At 39.8% G+C, this 13,688-nt stretch overlaps 1 protein-coding gene across 11 annotated transcripts in view; it reads right to left on the bottom strand.

The window, feature by feature from the left end:
* The window catches only part of dock7 (dedicator of cytokinesis 7), a 170,611-nt gene that overhangs the window by 1,231 nt on the left and 155,692 nt on the right, over window positions 1-13,688 (bottom strand). For 6 of the 11 annotated variants that reach the window (XM_043699459.1, XM_043699462.1, XM_043699463.1 and 3 more), the window contains 6 exons: window positions 13,322-13,447; window positions 11,446-11,535; window positions 10,284-10,520; window positions 5,541-5,684; window positions 4,248-4,354; window positions 419-586 (listed from right to left, as the gene is read on the bottom strand). In XM_043699459.1, coding sequence (XP_043555394.1) covers window positions 419-586; window positions 4,248-4,354; window positions 5,541-5,684; window positions 10,284-10,520; window positions 11,446-11,535; window positions 13,322-13,447 — 872 coding nt within the window. Of the gene's footprint in view, window positions 1-418; window positions 587-4,247; window positions 4,355-5,540; window positions 5,685-10,283; window positions 10,521-11,445; window positions 11,536-13,321; window positions 13,457-13,688 lie in introns of all 11 variants that reach the window. The other 5 variants (XM_043699460.1, XM_043699461.1, XM_043699464.1 and 2 more) reach the window with 1 other exon arrangement.

The raw sequence follows: 13,688 nt of genomic DNA, 5'->3' as shown, positions 1-13,688 counted from the left end.
AAGATGAAAGCTAATTTGTTGAGTTTGGGAACTAAAGTTAAACCCTTGTTATATGGCTTATATTAAGTTCATCAGATGGTAGATGATTGAACCTTGCCAACTATGATTTTCAAATCAGCAGCTGTATGATAAATGCAATGGACTTGTTTTGTTCTTCAGTTATAACGCAACCCTTCATGAAATCCACTGTAGAACATGATATTAATTAGATTGTAAGAGAGAACGAAGTTTATAATGCATATGAACAATTAACATCTTGCCTTAATGAAATGTCTCCTGCTCTTGCATAAGAATTTCTTGTCCAGCACTAATGCAAATAATTTGTATCACAAAAGTATATGTGCCAAACATACTTAATTGCAGTCTTATGAACTAAAGCAACTTGGGTGTTGTTCAAAACTAATTTGAACCTACCTACCTATGGCAGCTGATTGGCAGGACAGGTTTGTAAAGCTGTGGAATTTTCCTGCTTATCAAAGGCTGAAGAGCTTCCTTGAGGCGGTGATAGTTCCGTTCAAGCTCGCGTTGATATTCCTTCTGATCAGGACCTATCAAGCTTTTGTTTTTCCGCAGGGCATCCTCACATCTTAATTAAACAAACTGTAATTAGGAAATGTATAACACCCCATCTCCCTGATTAATGAACGTGAAATGAAATTGTCTAGCTACTGTACATTGAGTAGGCCTTTTTAACCATGGTAGTCATTTGAAAATTTAAATTGCATGCCAATGTTTTTATTCAATATATTTAAACTCATTTTTCACCTTTTGATTGCTCCCATCTTCGCCATCAAAGTGAATGACCTGTAACTAGCATCAGTTAGTCAATTCTTCTAGGAAGATTTTTTTTGCATTTAGACCAGAATCCCTACAGTGTGAAGAGGTCAATCAACCAATGGAGCCTGCACTTTCCTCTAAAGACCCCCCCCCACCCCTTCCCAGACCCAGTACCCCTAACCTATACCCGCAACCCATGTTACCATGCTGATCGACATAGCCTACACATCCCTGTATGCAACAGACAATTTAGCATGGCCAATTCGCCGAAAGTGCATTTCTGAGAGAGGAAACTAGTGGAAACCTATGCAGACCCAGGGAAAATGTGCAAATTCCACACGGGCAGTCTCCCGAAGCTGGAATTAAACCCCAATCCCTGGTGTGTGAGGCAGCAGTACTAACCACTGAACCACCAGGCCACCCATTGTACTATACTTAGATTTTTTTTTTCTCTCTTTCCTCTTCCCCCCACACACTTGAGTGAACTTTGCACAAAATATTTCAAACTGTCACCCTGCCTCAAACTTATTTTGAAAATCAAGGAAGTTCTCTTAGAGTCATAGAGATGTACGGCACGGAAACAGACCCTTTGGTCCAACTTGCCCATGCCGACCAGACATGCCAACCCAATCTAATCCCACCTGCCAGCACCCGGCTCATATCCCTCCAAACCCTTCCTATTCATATACCCATCCAAATGCCTCTTAAATGCTGCAATTCTACCAGTCTCCATCACATCCTCTGGCAGCTTATTCCATACACGTACCACCTTCTGCATGAAAGAGTTGCCCCTTAGGTCTCTTTTATATCTTTCCTCCAACCCTGGCAACATCCTTGTAAATCTTTTCTGAACCCTTTCAAGTTTCACAACATCCTTCCGATAGTAAGGAGACCAGAATTGCATGCAATATTCCAACAGTGGCCTAACCAATGTCCTGTACAGCTGCAACATGACTCCCAAATCCTGTACTCAATACTCTGACCAATAAAGGAAAGCATACCAAACGCCTTCTTCACTATCCTATCTACTTGCGACTCCACTTTCAAGGAGCTATGAACCTGCACTCCAAGGTCTCTTTGTTCAGCAACACTCCCTAGGACCTTACCATTAAGTGTATAAGTCCTGCTAAGATTTGCTTTCCCGAAATGCAGCACCTCGCATTTATCTGAATTAAACTCCATCTGCCACTTCTCAGCCCATTGGCCCATCTGGTCCAGATCCTGTTGTAATCTGAGGTAACCCTCTTCGCTGTCCACTACACCTCCAATTTTGGTGTCGTCTGCAAACTTACTAACTGTACCTCTTGATCAAGCCTTGAAGCAAAATCACCCAAAATTCTGGTCGTTAAAATGTGAGAGTTTGCTGATTATTTAGGTTATTTAGCATATTATTTAGGTTATAATTTAACAATTTATAAAGCATTTCATCGGCTATAAAATTGAGAACCACTTTCACAACATCAGGACATACCAATGCGTTTTACTGAAATTCCTGTGTCATTCATTCTATTCATCTTTTAAAGAAAAATAAATGTGTGACGGGAACAAGTAAAACTTTGAAACAAAAACAGACATTGCTGGAAAAGCTCAGCAGGTCTGGCAGCACCTGAGCAGAGAAATCAAAGTTTTGGGTCTGGTAACCTTTCCAGACCCAAAACATTAACTTTGATTTCTTTTCACAGATGCTGCCAGACCCGGTGAGTTTTTCCAACCACTTGTTTTTGTTTCTGATTTACAACATTTGGTTTTTAAGTAGAACTTTTTGAGTGGGCTACTGCTCTTCTCGCCAGGATGGCACTTGACAATTCAAGAAATTTTCTAAACAATCTGTTTGGATGTCATTGCACATCTCTAGAGCAGGTGGAACTTGATCCTGGACTGAGAGTGTGTTGGTGGAAAAGCACAGCAGGTCAGGAGCAGGAAAATCGATGTTTCAGGCTGGAGCTGTTCATCGGGAATTGGCCTGAAATATCGTTTTTTTTTTTGTTTTTTTCCTGCTCCTCAGTTGCTCTCAACTCTGATCTCCAGCATCTGCAGACCTCACTCTCTCCGAACTTGATCCTGTGCCTCCCAACTCGTAGGTAAAGATATACTACCACTACACCACAAGGGACCCATAACAATTTTACACTGGGCCCAACTTCAAGAACAGTCAGTGTTCAACAACTTATACTACTCCCAACCAGATGGTTTAAATAAACAATGTGCACACCAAACTGCAGTCTACCACTCCATGGAGTGGCAATGTAAAGTATGACAGCATGTATAATTTCAAACATTTGATTTCAAATGTAACTGACTTATAGTGTTCTGAATCCAGCTGTCTGAAGTTTGGTACTAAATGGTTGTCAATACTTTATCTTTCTGAGTATGACCATTGGAAGAAGGTGGTTGGAACTGTCATACCAGGGTACGGCAAATTAATTTTAGAAAGGTGGTGATAAATACAGGAATCCTCGAAATCAAATGCTTATTTAGCCCCACAGTATTTAGTCTGGATTCAATAGCCCTATTTTGAGCAATAACAATGTGATATGCAAGATTAATCGTTGGATGATTATGTAGTAATGCAAAGACTCTTGTAGTATTAATCTGCTATATCATAAAATTACACCTCCAATGCTGAAATTAGTTATAAAACGTACATAATTGTAATATCCATTCCTATGCAAGTAATCAGTACATTGCAGTCTGAAAAACAAACTGACAATGTCAGGTGAGCAGAGATTTGCTGAATGTTGTTTTGACTGCTAAAGTGAATGCTTGAACATAAAATGTATGTTATGCTTCAGTTGTACATACATTGGAGACAATTCAGTGGTTTACTAAATAGTTGCAAAGAACAAATTGTTTTATGGTGATAGGTTAGATAGGCTGGGCTTCTCCAATCAGAGAAGTGAGGGGGCTTGATTGAAATGTGCAAACTGATCTTGGCAAGGTGGATATGAAAAGGATGTGTGCACTTGTAGATCAGCCCAGAACTAGGGAGCATTTTCAAAGTTAAGGATCACTCTTTTAGGACCGGGATGAGAATTTCTAATGAAGGCTATGTGACTTTGAATCTCTGCCTCAAGATTCAGAGTATTTTTAAGGCAGAGGTGGATAGATTCTTGTTAGACAGAGAATCGAACGTTATTAGGAACAGATGTGAATGTAGAATTCAAAATCTAAATATATCAGCCATGATCTTATTGAATGGTGGGGCAGGCTCAAGGAGCTGAATGTCTACTCCTAATTTATATAATTATATAGTAATACAAAGGAGGAGTGTTGTTCAGCAATAGGACACACCATCGCCTGATGCTTTATCCTTGAAACATGATTTTTTTGTTATAACCTTAGGTGGTTGAAAGCCACAACTGAATATGGGCTTTTCTGATGTTGCTAGTCTCTGAATTTATGACACAGTGTAATCAACAGCAAAGGTAAACACTGCACTGCATACTGTGGAAAACAGTATAAATTTATACCTTTTGGTGAAGTCTTTGAAGCATAGACGTAATTTGTTGTGATGTCGGAAAAGTTTGGGATCATTGGGTATTTCAGACAAAAACACTTGAGCAACTTCTAAAGGACCCTGTGTGGAGAATAAACGTAATGTAAAAGCCCAGCAATTGTTTTGCCTTCCATTACCAAAGAACGTTTACAGCAAAATGCAGGTGCAATACTAAGAATTTTAAATAACATGCTTGACTACAGAATAAGGAAAAAATTCATGTCTTTGGCTGACTAGTGTTGTGAGTTTTCAATTCATTCAAAACAATACTAAAATAAAACCAAATTTTGAAGAGCTTCATTTTAATAATGAAAAATTATACAAATTATACTTTGAACCTTTGCCCATTAGTGTTTACACTTTTTGTCAAATATTCTGGCTTTTTAGTTTAACCTTCTCATCTAACCTACTGCTTCGCTTCACTTTTGTTATTTTATACTATGTTCCTTCCATCAAACTTAAAGGTGATTTTTTTTGTTTTGAAAGATTTTCTCGGTGACTAGGTAGATTTTGATCCCAAAATTATCAGAACTGGTTGTGATACATAGCATTGACAACACTGATCTAGGCATAGGAGATAAGCATTTCTATTTGCTGGCCCTAATAGCAATTAAATCTAACATCTATTCTATTTACATACATTACACAATCAATTTAAATACAAGTAATTATGTAACTATTTTAAACTGGACTTAATACTGCAGTATTTATTTGTGCCTTAATCCCTACAATTGAATCAACGTGCTTTTCTTGTTTTAGAATGTTTGTTAGTATCAAATGTTCCTTTTCATCGCACAATTTCATGGGAAGGAGCTGCTGTGTGTACTCTAAATACTGATTATTCAGTTGTGAGCCCAAGCTGCATGCGTACTACTGTATTTGATTTGGAGTATGAGCAAGTAATGCTACTGTCAAACCTGTTCACATTTTGAAAGACACACTTCCTGAATGGGAATTAGCAGTAGACATTTGAGCTGATGTTATCCTCCACTCAGCCAGAGGTAAATGAGGTCAATTGTATAATGATGATTATTAACTATTAATATTAACAACCTAAAAACAAAGTGGAGACTGAGCTTGGCCCTACCTGGACATTCTGGCTTACATGGTGGTACATTTGTCAAATAACCTTTCTTTGAATTTCCCTGAATGGGGTTCCTACATTGGTACAGAATCTAAAAGAACATTGTCATACAACTTTCATTGCCTGAGTATACAATTTGGCTAATGTGCCAACAGGTTTCTTTCTGTTAGTCTGAATCCATACTTGATTAACTGTTGTTCCCACTGAGCCCTGCAACACCATTTGAAGCATCTTGGGATCAGCTGGATCTTGATGTGTTGCAAAAGCAAGCTCTTGAGTTTTCTTCTGCATGTCTTCTATCGCCACTTCAATTGGTGTTAAAATAACCTGCAGACAACAGTTTGATCAGCTATAATTTCGAGCTATGGTTTCAAGCATAACTTTCTCAGACCACATACATCATTAAAAGACTGCTTATTTATTAATCCTGGCTGAATTCATACATGAGGTACAAGCATAGAGGATTAGTGTCAGATTTCATAGCTCTCACCAGTATACATACTGAATGTAGCAATTGCATTTGCACAGGTTTGACTTATCCATTCACTTAACCCAGTCAGACAATGGGAGAAAAATAAAATTGAATGAACAGCAGTTTATTATGGGATCTCATTCATTCCAAGAATCTGGACGAGCCAGCATTTATTGCCCATCCCTAATTGCCCTTAATGTGGTGGTGTCTTCTTCAACTGCTGCAGTCCATAGGGTTTGGGTTCAGTCATAGTGCTGTTGGGAAGTGAGTTCCATTATATTGACCCAGTGACAGTGAAGGAATGGAGACACGGTTCCAAATCAGAAAGGTATGTGGCTAGGAGGGAATTTGCAGATGCTGGTGTTGCCACGCTGACCATGTCTTTCCAGGTGGTAGATATTGTGGGTTTGGAAAGTGGTCTTGAAGGAATCTAGGTGAATTTCTGCAGTGCTTCTTGTAGACTATACATACTACTGTTACAATGCATTGATGGTGAATGGACAGAAAGTTAAAAATGGTAGTTGCTAATTAGGCAGGTTGCTTTGACCTGATGGTGTCAAGCGTATTAATAGTTTTCAGAGATGCAAGTTGAAAGCATTCCATCCCATTCCAGACTTGCACATTGGAACAAGCTTTGGGGAGACAGGGGCTGAGTTACTTGCTGCAGAATTCATAGTCTCTGACCTTCTTTGGCAGCCATAGTATTTATATGGTGGTTTTAGTTCAGTTTATGGTTAATTGTAATTCCTATGATAACAGGGGATTCAGAGGTGATGTTGCCATTGATGAGTAGATTCTCTCATTTGAGATATGTAATTGCCAGACAATAACTGACATATATGTAATTTACCACTTATCAGCCCCAAACTGAAATGTAGTCTACATCTTATTTCATATGGACACAGACTGCTGCAGAATCTGTGGAATTGCACACAATGCTGAACAGTGTGTAATCATCAGCAAACGTTCCCACTTCTGACTTTATAATATGGTGAACCACCTGAAGATTGTTTGACTAAGAATAGTACCCTGAGGAACGCCAGCAGTTAGTTCCTGGGACTGAGATGATTCACCTCCAACAACCATCTTTCTTTGTGCTAGATATAGCTCCAACCAGTAGATTCATTTGACCATGGTTGATTAGGAACGTAAAGGACTGTATCTTTCAATCTGATACTGTGGCAAAGATTAGTGGTAAATTCAGAGAATTGGAAAGGTTCCAAAGAATACAATATGGTGAAAGGAATAATAATGAGGGAGAAAATAAAGCATGAAAGCAAGGTAGCATAATATAAGATCAGACAGTAAAAAAGGAAAATAAAGCCACTATAAACATAAGCCTCTTAGAGAACAAGGCAGGTAAATAATGAGAAGCCTGGGAATGGTAGAGGAGTTGAAAAAATATTTTGCATCAGTTATCATGGAGGACAACAGACTAATACCCCTCCACAGCCCGATAGCCCCTTCCCCCACAACTGTAGGTGTAACACCTACCCATTTACTTCCTCCACCCTCAGTATCCAAAGGCCCAAAAACATCTTCCAGGTGAAGCAGCACTTTACTCAACCTAGTCTACTGCATTTACTGTTCACAATGTGGTCTCCTCTGCATTGGGGAAATGAAGCACAGACTGGGTGATCGGTTTGCAGAACACCCCTGTTCTGTCCTCAAAAAAGACCCTGAGCTTCCAGTTGCCTGCCGCTTCAACACTCCTTGGCCAACATCTCGCTCTCAGGTTTGCAAGCAGTGCTCCAGTGAAGCTCAGCACAAGCTGGAAAAACAGCTCATGTTCTGCTTGAGAACTCTACAACCTTGTTTACAAGGGTGTTGCCAGGGTTGGAGGATTTGAGCTATAGGGAGAGGCTGAATTAGCTGGGGCTGTTTTCCCTGGAGTGTCGGAGGCTGAGAGGTGACCTTATAGAGGTTTATAAAATCAATAGAGGTTTATAAAATCATGAGGGGCATGGATAGGGTAAATAGACAAGGTCTTTTCCCTGGAGGCGGGGGGAGACCAGAGCTAGAGGTCATAGGTTTAGGGTGAGAGGGGAAAAATTTAAAAGGGACCTAAGGGGCAACTTTTTCATGCAGAGGGTGATACGTGTTTGGAATGAAGCTGCAAGAGGAAGTGGTGGAGGCTGGTACAATTGCAACATTTAAAAGGCATCTGGATGGGTAGATGAATAGGAAGGGTTAGAGGGATATGACTCTATGACTGGTGCCATAGCAAAGCTATTCCAGTACAGCTACAGCTACATGGAAATTTAGAAATAAAAACAGAAATTGCTAGAAAAGCTCAGCAGGTCTGGCAGCATCTATGGAGAGAATTCAAAGTTAATATTTCGGGTCTTGTGACCCTACTTCCGAACTGATGGTAGCTTGGAAAAAAGCTGTTTTTTTTATACAGAAGATAGGGTAGGGTAGGGGTTAAGGAGTGAATGATAGGTAAAGATAGAGCCCAACGAGAGAGAAGATCAGTTGGACAGACAAACGATTGGATAACGGTCGGCTCAGCAGAATGAATAGCTACTAATGGAGACTAGTAGTGGCTCACAATGAGTTGTGTGTAATAGCAGACCATGTGATGAGTAGGCCTGGTGTGTGGAGGTTGGAGTAAGCACATGGAAAAATGTGCCTTAAGCCCTAACATTGTAAGCAGACTTAATGGATTGAGTCTCCAGTCTCAGATGAGATGTATCCCATGCGGCCTTAAAAAGGGAAGGGAGTAGATTGCAGAGGGTTGGACATTCACTTTGAAATCCTCTCTAGACACAGGAGAAGTGCTAGAGGATAGGAGAAAGTTAATATCGTACCATTATTTAAAAACAGTAAAGGGTAAGCCAGAGAGCTATAGGCCAGCTAGTTTAACATCAGTGGTAGGGAAACTATCTGAGAGGTATTCTGAGGAACAAAATTAATCTCCACTTGGAGAGACAAGATTTAATCAAGGAATCAGCATGTCTTTGTCACGGGGAGATCATATCTAAGAGATTTGATTGGGTTTTCAAGGAGTTGACTAGATGTTTGGAAGAGGGTAGTGCCTACTTGCGGAACACTTAAGAGAATACCTCCGGGACACATGCACGGAACAACCCCATTGCCCCGTGGCCTAACACCTTAACTCCCCCTCCCACTTCATCAAGGACATGCAGGTCCTGGACCTCCTCCATTGCCAAACCCTTACCACCTGATGCCTAGAAAGAATGCCTCATCCTCCATCTTGAGACTCTCCAACCACATGGGATCAATGTGGATTTCACCAGTTTCCTAATTTCCCTTCCCCCAACCTTATCCCATATCCAACTTTCCAACTCGGCACCTGACCGTCTTCCTTCCTGTCTATATGCTCCAACCTCATCTCCGACTTTACACCTTCACACCCACCTTCATCTACCTATCCCATTCTCAGCTACATTTTCCCCACCCACCCCTCTCCCATTTATCTTCAGCCCCCTTAGCCCACAAGCCTCATTCCTGATGAAGAGCTTATGCTCGAAACGTCGATTCTCCTGCTCCTCGGATGCAGCCTGACTGGCTGTGCTTTTCCAGCACTGCACTCTCGACTGTGATAGCACTGCAGACAGTGCAGAAGAGATTCACTTGGATGTTCACAAGGAATGGAGCGATTCAGCTATGAAGACAGACTATATAGGCTATGTTTGATTTCTTCAGAGCAGAGAAAGTTAAGTGGAGGCCTAACTGAAATGAGGCATAGATAGGGTAGATTGGAAGAAACTTTTTCCCCTTAGTAGGGAGGTGAAGAGATTTAAGATAATGGGACAGGTGTTTTGGAGGTGATACAGGGGAAGAATGTATTCACTTAGAGGGTGGTTGGTATTTGGGGGTGGTTGGTATTTGGAGCTGGATGCCCAGAATGAACCATCACAACATATAAAATGGACCTAGAGCAGATAAGTACTTGAAGGCCAACATGTTCACAATAGGCTGAAGGGCCTCTTTCTGTGCTGTAAAACTGACTCTAAGCCTTTTGGATGTAATTTGTTTAGAATGCATGGAGGAAAAGATTACTTTTGGAAAAAAAGGAGCAGTCTTATTTCTAACAAAACATTTTCCACATGCTTTTAAGAGGATATCGTAAAAATACTGGACTTCTCATGGAAACACCAGACTGTATGAATGGATTTCAATAATCTATTAGTTGCTGATGAGTCAAAATAGATTGTATAATCCAACTGTATTAAAGTAGTGATGACATATATCTCAGGATCTGTGCAAAAATAAAATGATGAAAATGGGAATGTTGTAGTCTATTGCTGCGTATGTTTGCTACTCCCTTTTAAAGAGAGTTATACGATGTTACAAATGAAATGGCAACATTCCTGCAACAAATGTTTACAGCAAAATAAAATTTACAAGTTTACAATATTCACAATATTTGTTTCAACTTTGAATTTCATCAAAATGGTGTATGGTGAAACATTGGTTCATTTCCTTACCTCTTCTTTCTGGGTGACATTGATCCTGGTTTTAATGTAAGGGAACGTGTGCGAGACAGTCAGGATGGTCTTCCGTTTGAACTGTTCATGAAGGTCACCATGAGCTCGGCCATCCAGTGTGAATGGTGTGCAATACATGAAACGTCTCAAATTGTAGTTTTTGTCAAAATAAGTAATCCTGTCCTTCATTTCGTACGTATCAAAATATGGTTCCACATAAGTTATTTGGATGTAGGCCTGTAAAATGTTGTAAACCAGACGAATGTCACACACAGCTCACATGGAAATCTATTTCATTCAAATCACTTTACTACACTGATTCTGGATAGATGTCTTGGAATTTCTCATTATCTGTATCATTACAGCATTGTGAAGAATTTTAATATGATAAGACAGGATCTGGCCAAAGAGGAATGAGTAGTTACCGGCAGGTATAAAAATGTTGCTACAATAGTACAATAACACAACTCACAAATGCCATTTCCAGCATATCTATGCCATGCTCATTCCTTCAGTTGTTTTTTTTCTCTGGTGATCATGTCACTGCTTTGTTAAAATGATCCCATCCCCACTATTTTCAAACTGCAGGAACAGTTCCTCGAATCCAGTAATCTGTCTCTCTGCCTGAAGCTTTCCTATTATTTCCTCCTGCTTTTTTTTCCACTTTCCCCAGATCCCAAATTTCGCTGCAGTTAGTGGGATGTGGCACCACATTTCAACTGCACTGTGAATCGGCTAAAATGTAAATGGGTTCAGTGGAAAATTGTGGCAACTAACATATTGCACCTTCAAAGCTTTAACCTTCATTTTTCATTATTTACTCATGAGTTTTAGAATCAATGTCAATGAATGAAAACTGTCCATGATTGTTATAACATCAACTAGGGCACTATTACTAACATTCAACTCTAACCAAGGAAGGTAAAAGCCTCAGATTTAGTGCAAAGTTTTTGAGTGGATATTCATTAAGAATCAGTACCAACTATAATGCCATGCATGGCCAAATAACCTGGCAGTACTTATGGCTGGTGTCGCCAGGAAAAAAAAGGAATGAAAATTTGAGGTACAGGATTTGACTAACTAAGCCCAATAAGGAACAACGTGTTTGGGAAATGATGGGGAGAAAAGTGATAAGTAGCTAATTCTACAACAAGTTATTCACCTTATTAGGATCCAATTTACACTTGTCCACTGGATTGGAATCTTTGATGACTTCTACAACGTCCTCACCAAAGCGTTCACCATAAAATGCCTAATACAAGACAAAATGCATAGATAACACTGATAAGTAATACAATATCATATCTGAAGTATTTGAAAATTCATATCTATGGTAAAATCCCCCATTGTAAAATGACATTTGCAGCACCAATTATGACTTATTTTCCAATTTAATCAAATGCTTCATTGTTGAACTAATGGTACAAAGACAGCCCGGGCATATATATTTAGTTTAAAAATTACACTGAGTTTGCCCACAGCTTCAGAAATTATGTCAAACATATTCAGATCTGTCCACTTGTACTTTACTAGATCAACATATTGTTTTGTGGGAAGTATACTTCAGGATAAGTCATTTTTCATCATTTATTTACATCTAGAAACATAGAAAATAGGAGCAGGTGTAGACCATTCAGCCCTTTCAGCCTGCTCTGCCAATCAATATGATCATGGCTTATCGTGTTCCCACTTTATCCCCCCGTTCCCCTTGATCACTGTAGTCCTAAGAACTATATCTCATTGCTTACCGAAAACAGTCAATGTTTTGGCTTCAACTGCTTTCCGTGGCAGAGAATTCAACAGGCTCAACACTCTGTAGACATTTATTTTCATCTCTTCATGTTTTATGGCTTTCTTTGAAGCTTTTCTCTCACTTCTTTGTTCATTTAAACAGCAGGTACATACCCTGTTTTTGGATTTTAAATGTCTGCCTCCTCTCATGACTGTTACCTCCAAACTCAGAAAAATCCTTTTGGGTGAATACATCTGGCTTTGAGGCTACTGTTATCCCTGCCTTTAATAATTTCCAGCCAGATGTTGTCCACTGCCGTACTGTGATCTTTTCTGGGACATTCCCCCCACACACATGGTTATTTACAACTGTATCCCACTAGGTAAACTCAGTGCTCCCAAACAACAAGCCAAGCTGTTCCCCCACAGAAAACATGGAATTCCCTTCTGATTTTTCATGGTTGTACTCTGCTTTCTACTGCTTTTGCCCAGTGTTCTGCTCTGTCAATTAAATCATCTCCTGTAGTGTTCAGCTGTTTTACTTTAAGCTCCCAAAGAATTCAAGAGGGCTTTCTGCACAAGCTTATGTTCTTTCAGGTATCTGTCAAGGACAGCAGACTTTCACACCACCCTCAGCAACAAACCCTTTCCTATTTGTGCAATTGCTTCCTTTGGGCTGCATCCCTTTGCCATCCTTCAGTTTTCTTCACAATCCTGTCTGCTATGCCCACCTACTTTACTCTTCCTTTTCCCAGTCATATTGTTTACCTTTATCTCTACCTCCTAGCTACTAACCCCTGAATAAGAGCTTATGCTCAAAACGTCGAATCTCCTGCTCCTCGGATGCTGCCTGACCGGCTGTGCTTTTCCAGCACCACACTTTTCGACTCTGATCTCCAGCATCTGCAGTTCTCACTTTCTCCTAGCTATTAACTCAGTCTATCTTCACATTCTCTGGCATCTGAATCTTCTCCGTATTCTCTTCCCTGCTTCTAATCTTATTTCACCTACTCCTCTATCCTGCTCCAGTTTACCCTCTGCTGCTTTCCTATCCAGTCAGAACATTTCATTTTAACAGCTTCAGTCCGATGCTGTCACACACTCATCTGTCTACTCCAAACCAATAATCTTCCTACTTCTAACCTTGTTTGACTTGGAGACTTCAAGTTGGTTTCAATTCTGCACAAACAAACCCAAGCTTTACTGCCTAGAATATATTTTAAAATTAAAAACAACTTGCTGACAATTTATTGAAAAATATTTTTTCAAAATAGATCATTCTTAAAGTTACATCAGAGCTACCTCACCTCAAGCCGATGAGAGATTTCAGCCAGTTTTGTTATAGCTGGCTCTTTGTAAACAAACTCTTGTTCATCCAGGTCACCAAACTTGGATCCATAAAAGCCAACGCGGAAATAGGTACCAAACATCCTCTTTCCATCCTACAGAAGGGAATTTTTATGGTTATCTTGTGAATAATCACACAATCCCACTGAAGCAATGATTCTACTTTCATTTCTCAAGTATAATACATGAAGCACTAAAAGTCCATTCTGTTCATCTTTTCCACTCCCTCCACAGCCTGCATATATCCTATACCACTCACTTTAACTAAACAGAAAGTCTAAATATTCATTTATTCCCAAAAACAACAAATTAACTGGAATCTTATGA

This window comes from Chiloscyllium plagiosum, chromosome 11 (assembly GCF_004010195.1).
Source record: "Chiloscyllium plagiosum isolate BGI_BamShark_2017 chromosome 11, ASM401019v2, whole genome shotgun sequence".
In the NCBI taxonomy this organism is placed as follows: Eukaryota; Metazoa; Chordata; class Chondrichthyes; order Orectolobiformes; family Hemiscylliidae; genus Chiloscyllium; species Chiloscyllium plagiosum.
The sequence above is the reverse complement of the archived record's forward strand: the minus strand, read 5'-3'. Positions and strand labels throughout refer to the sequence as shown.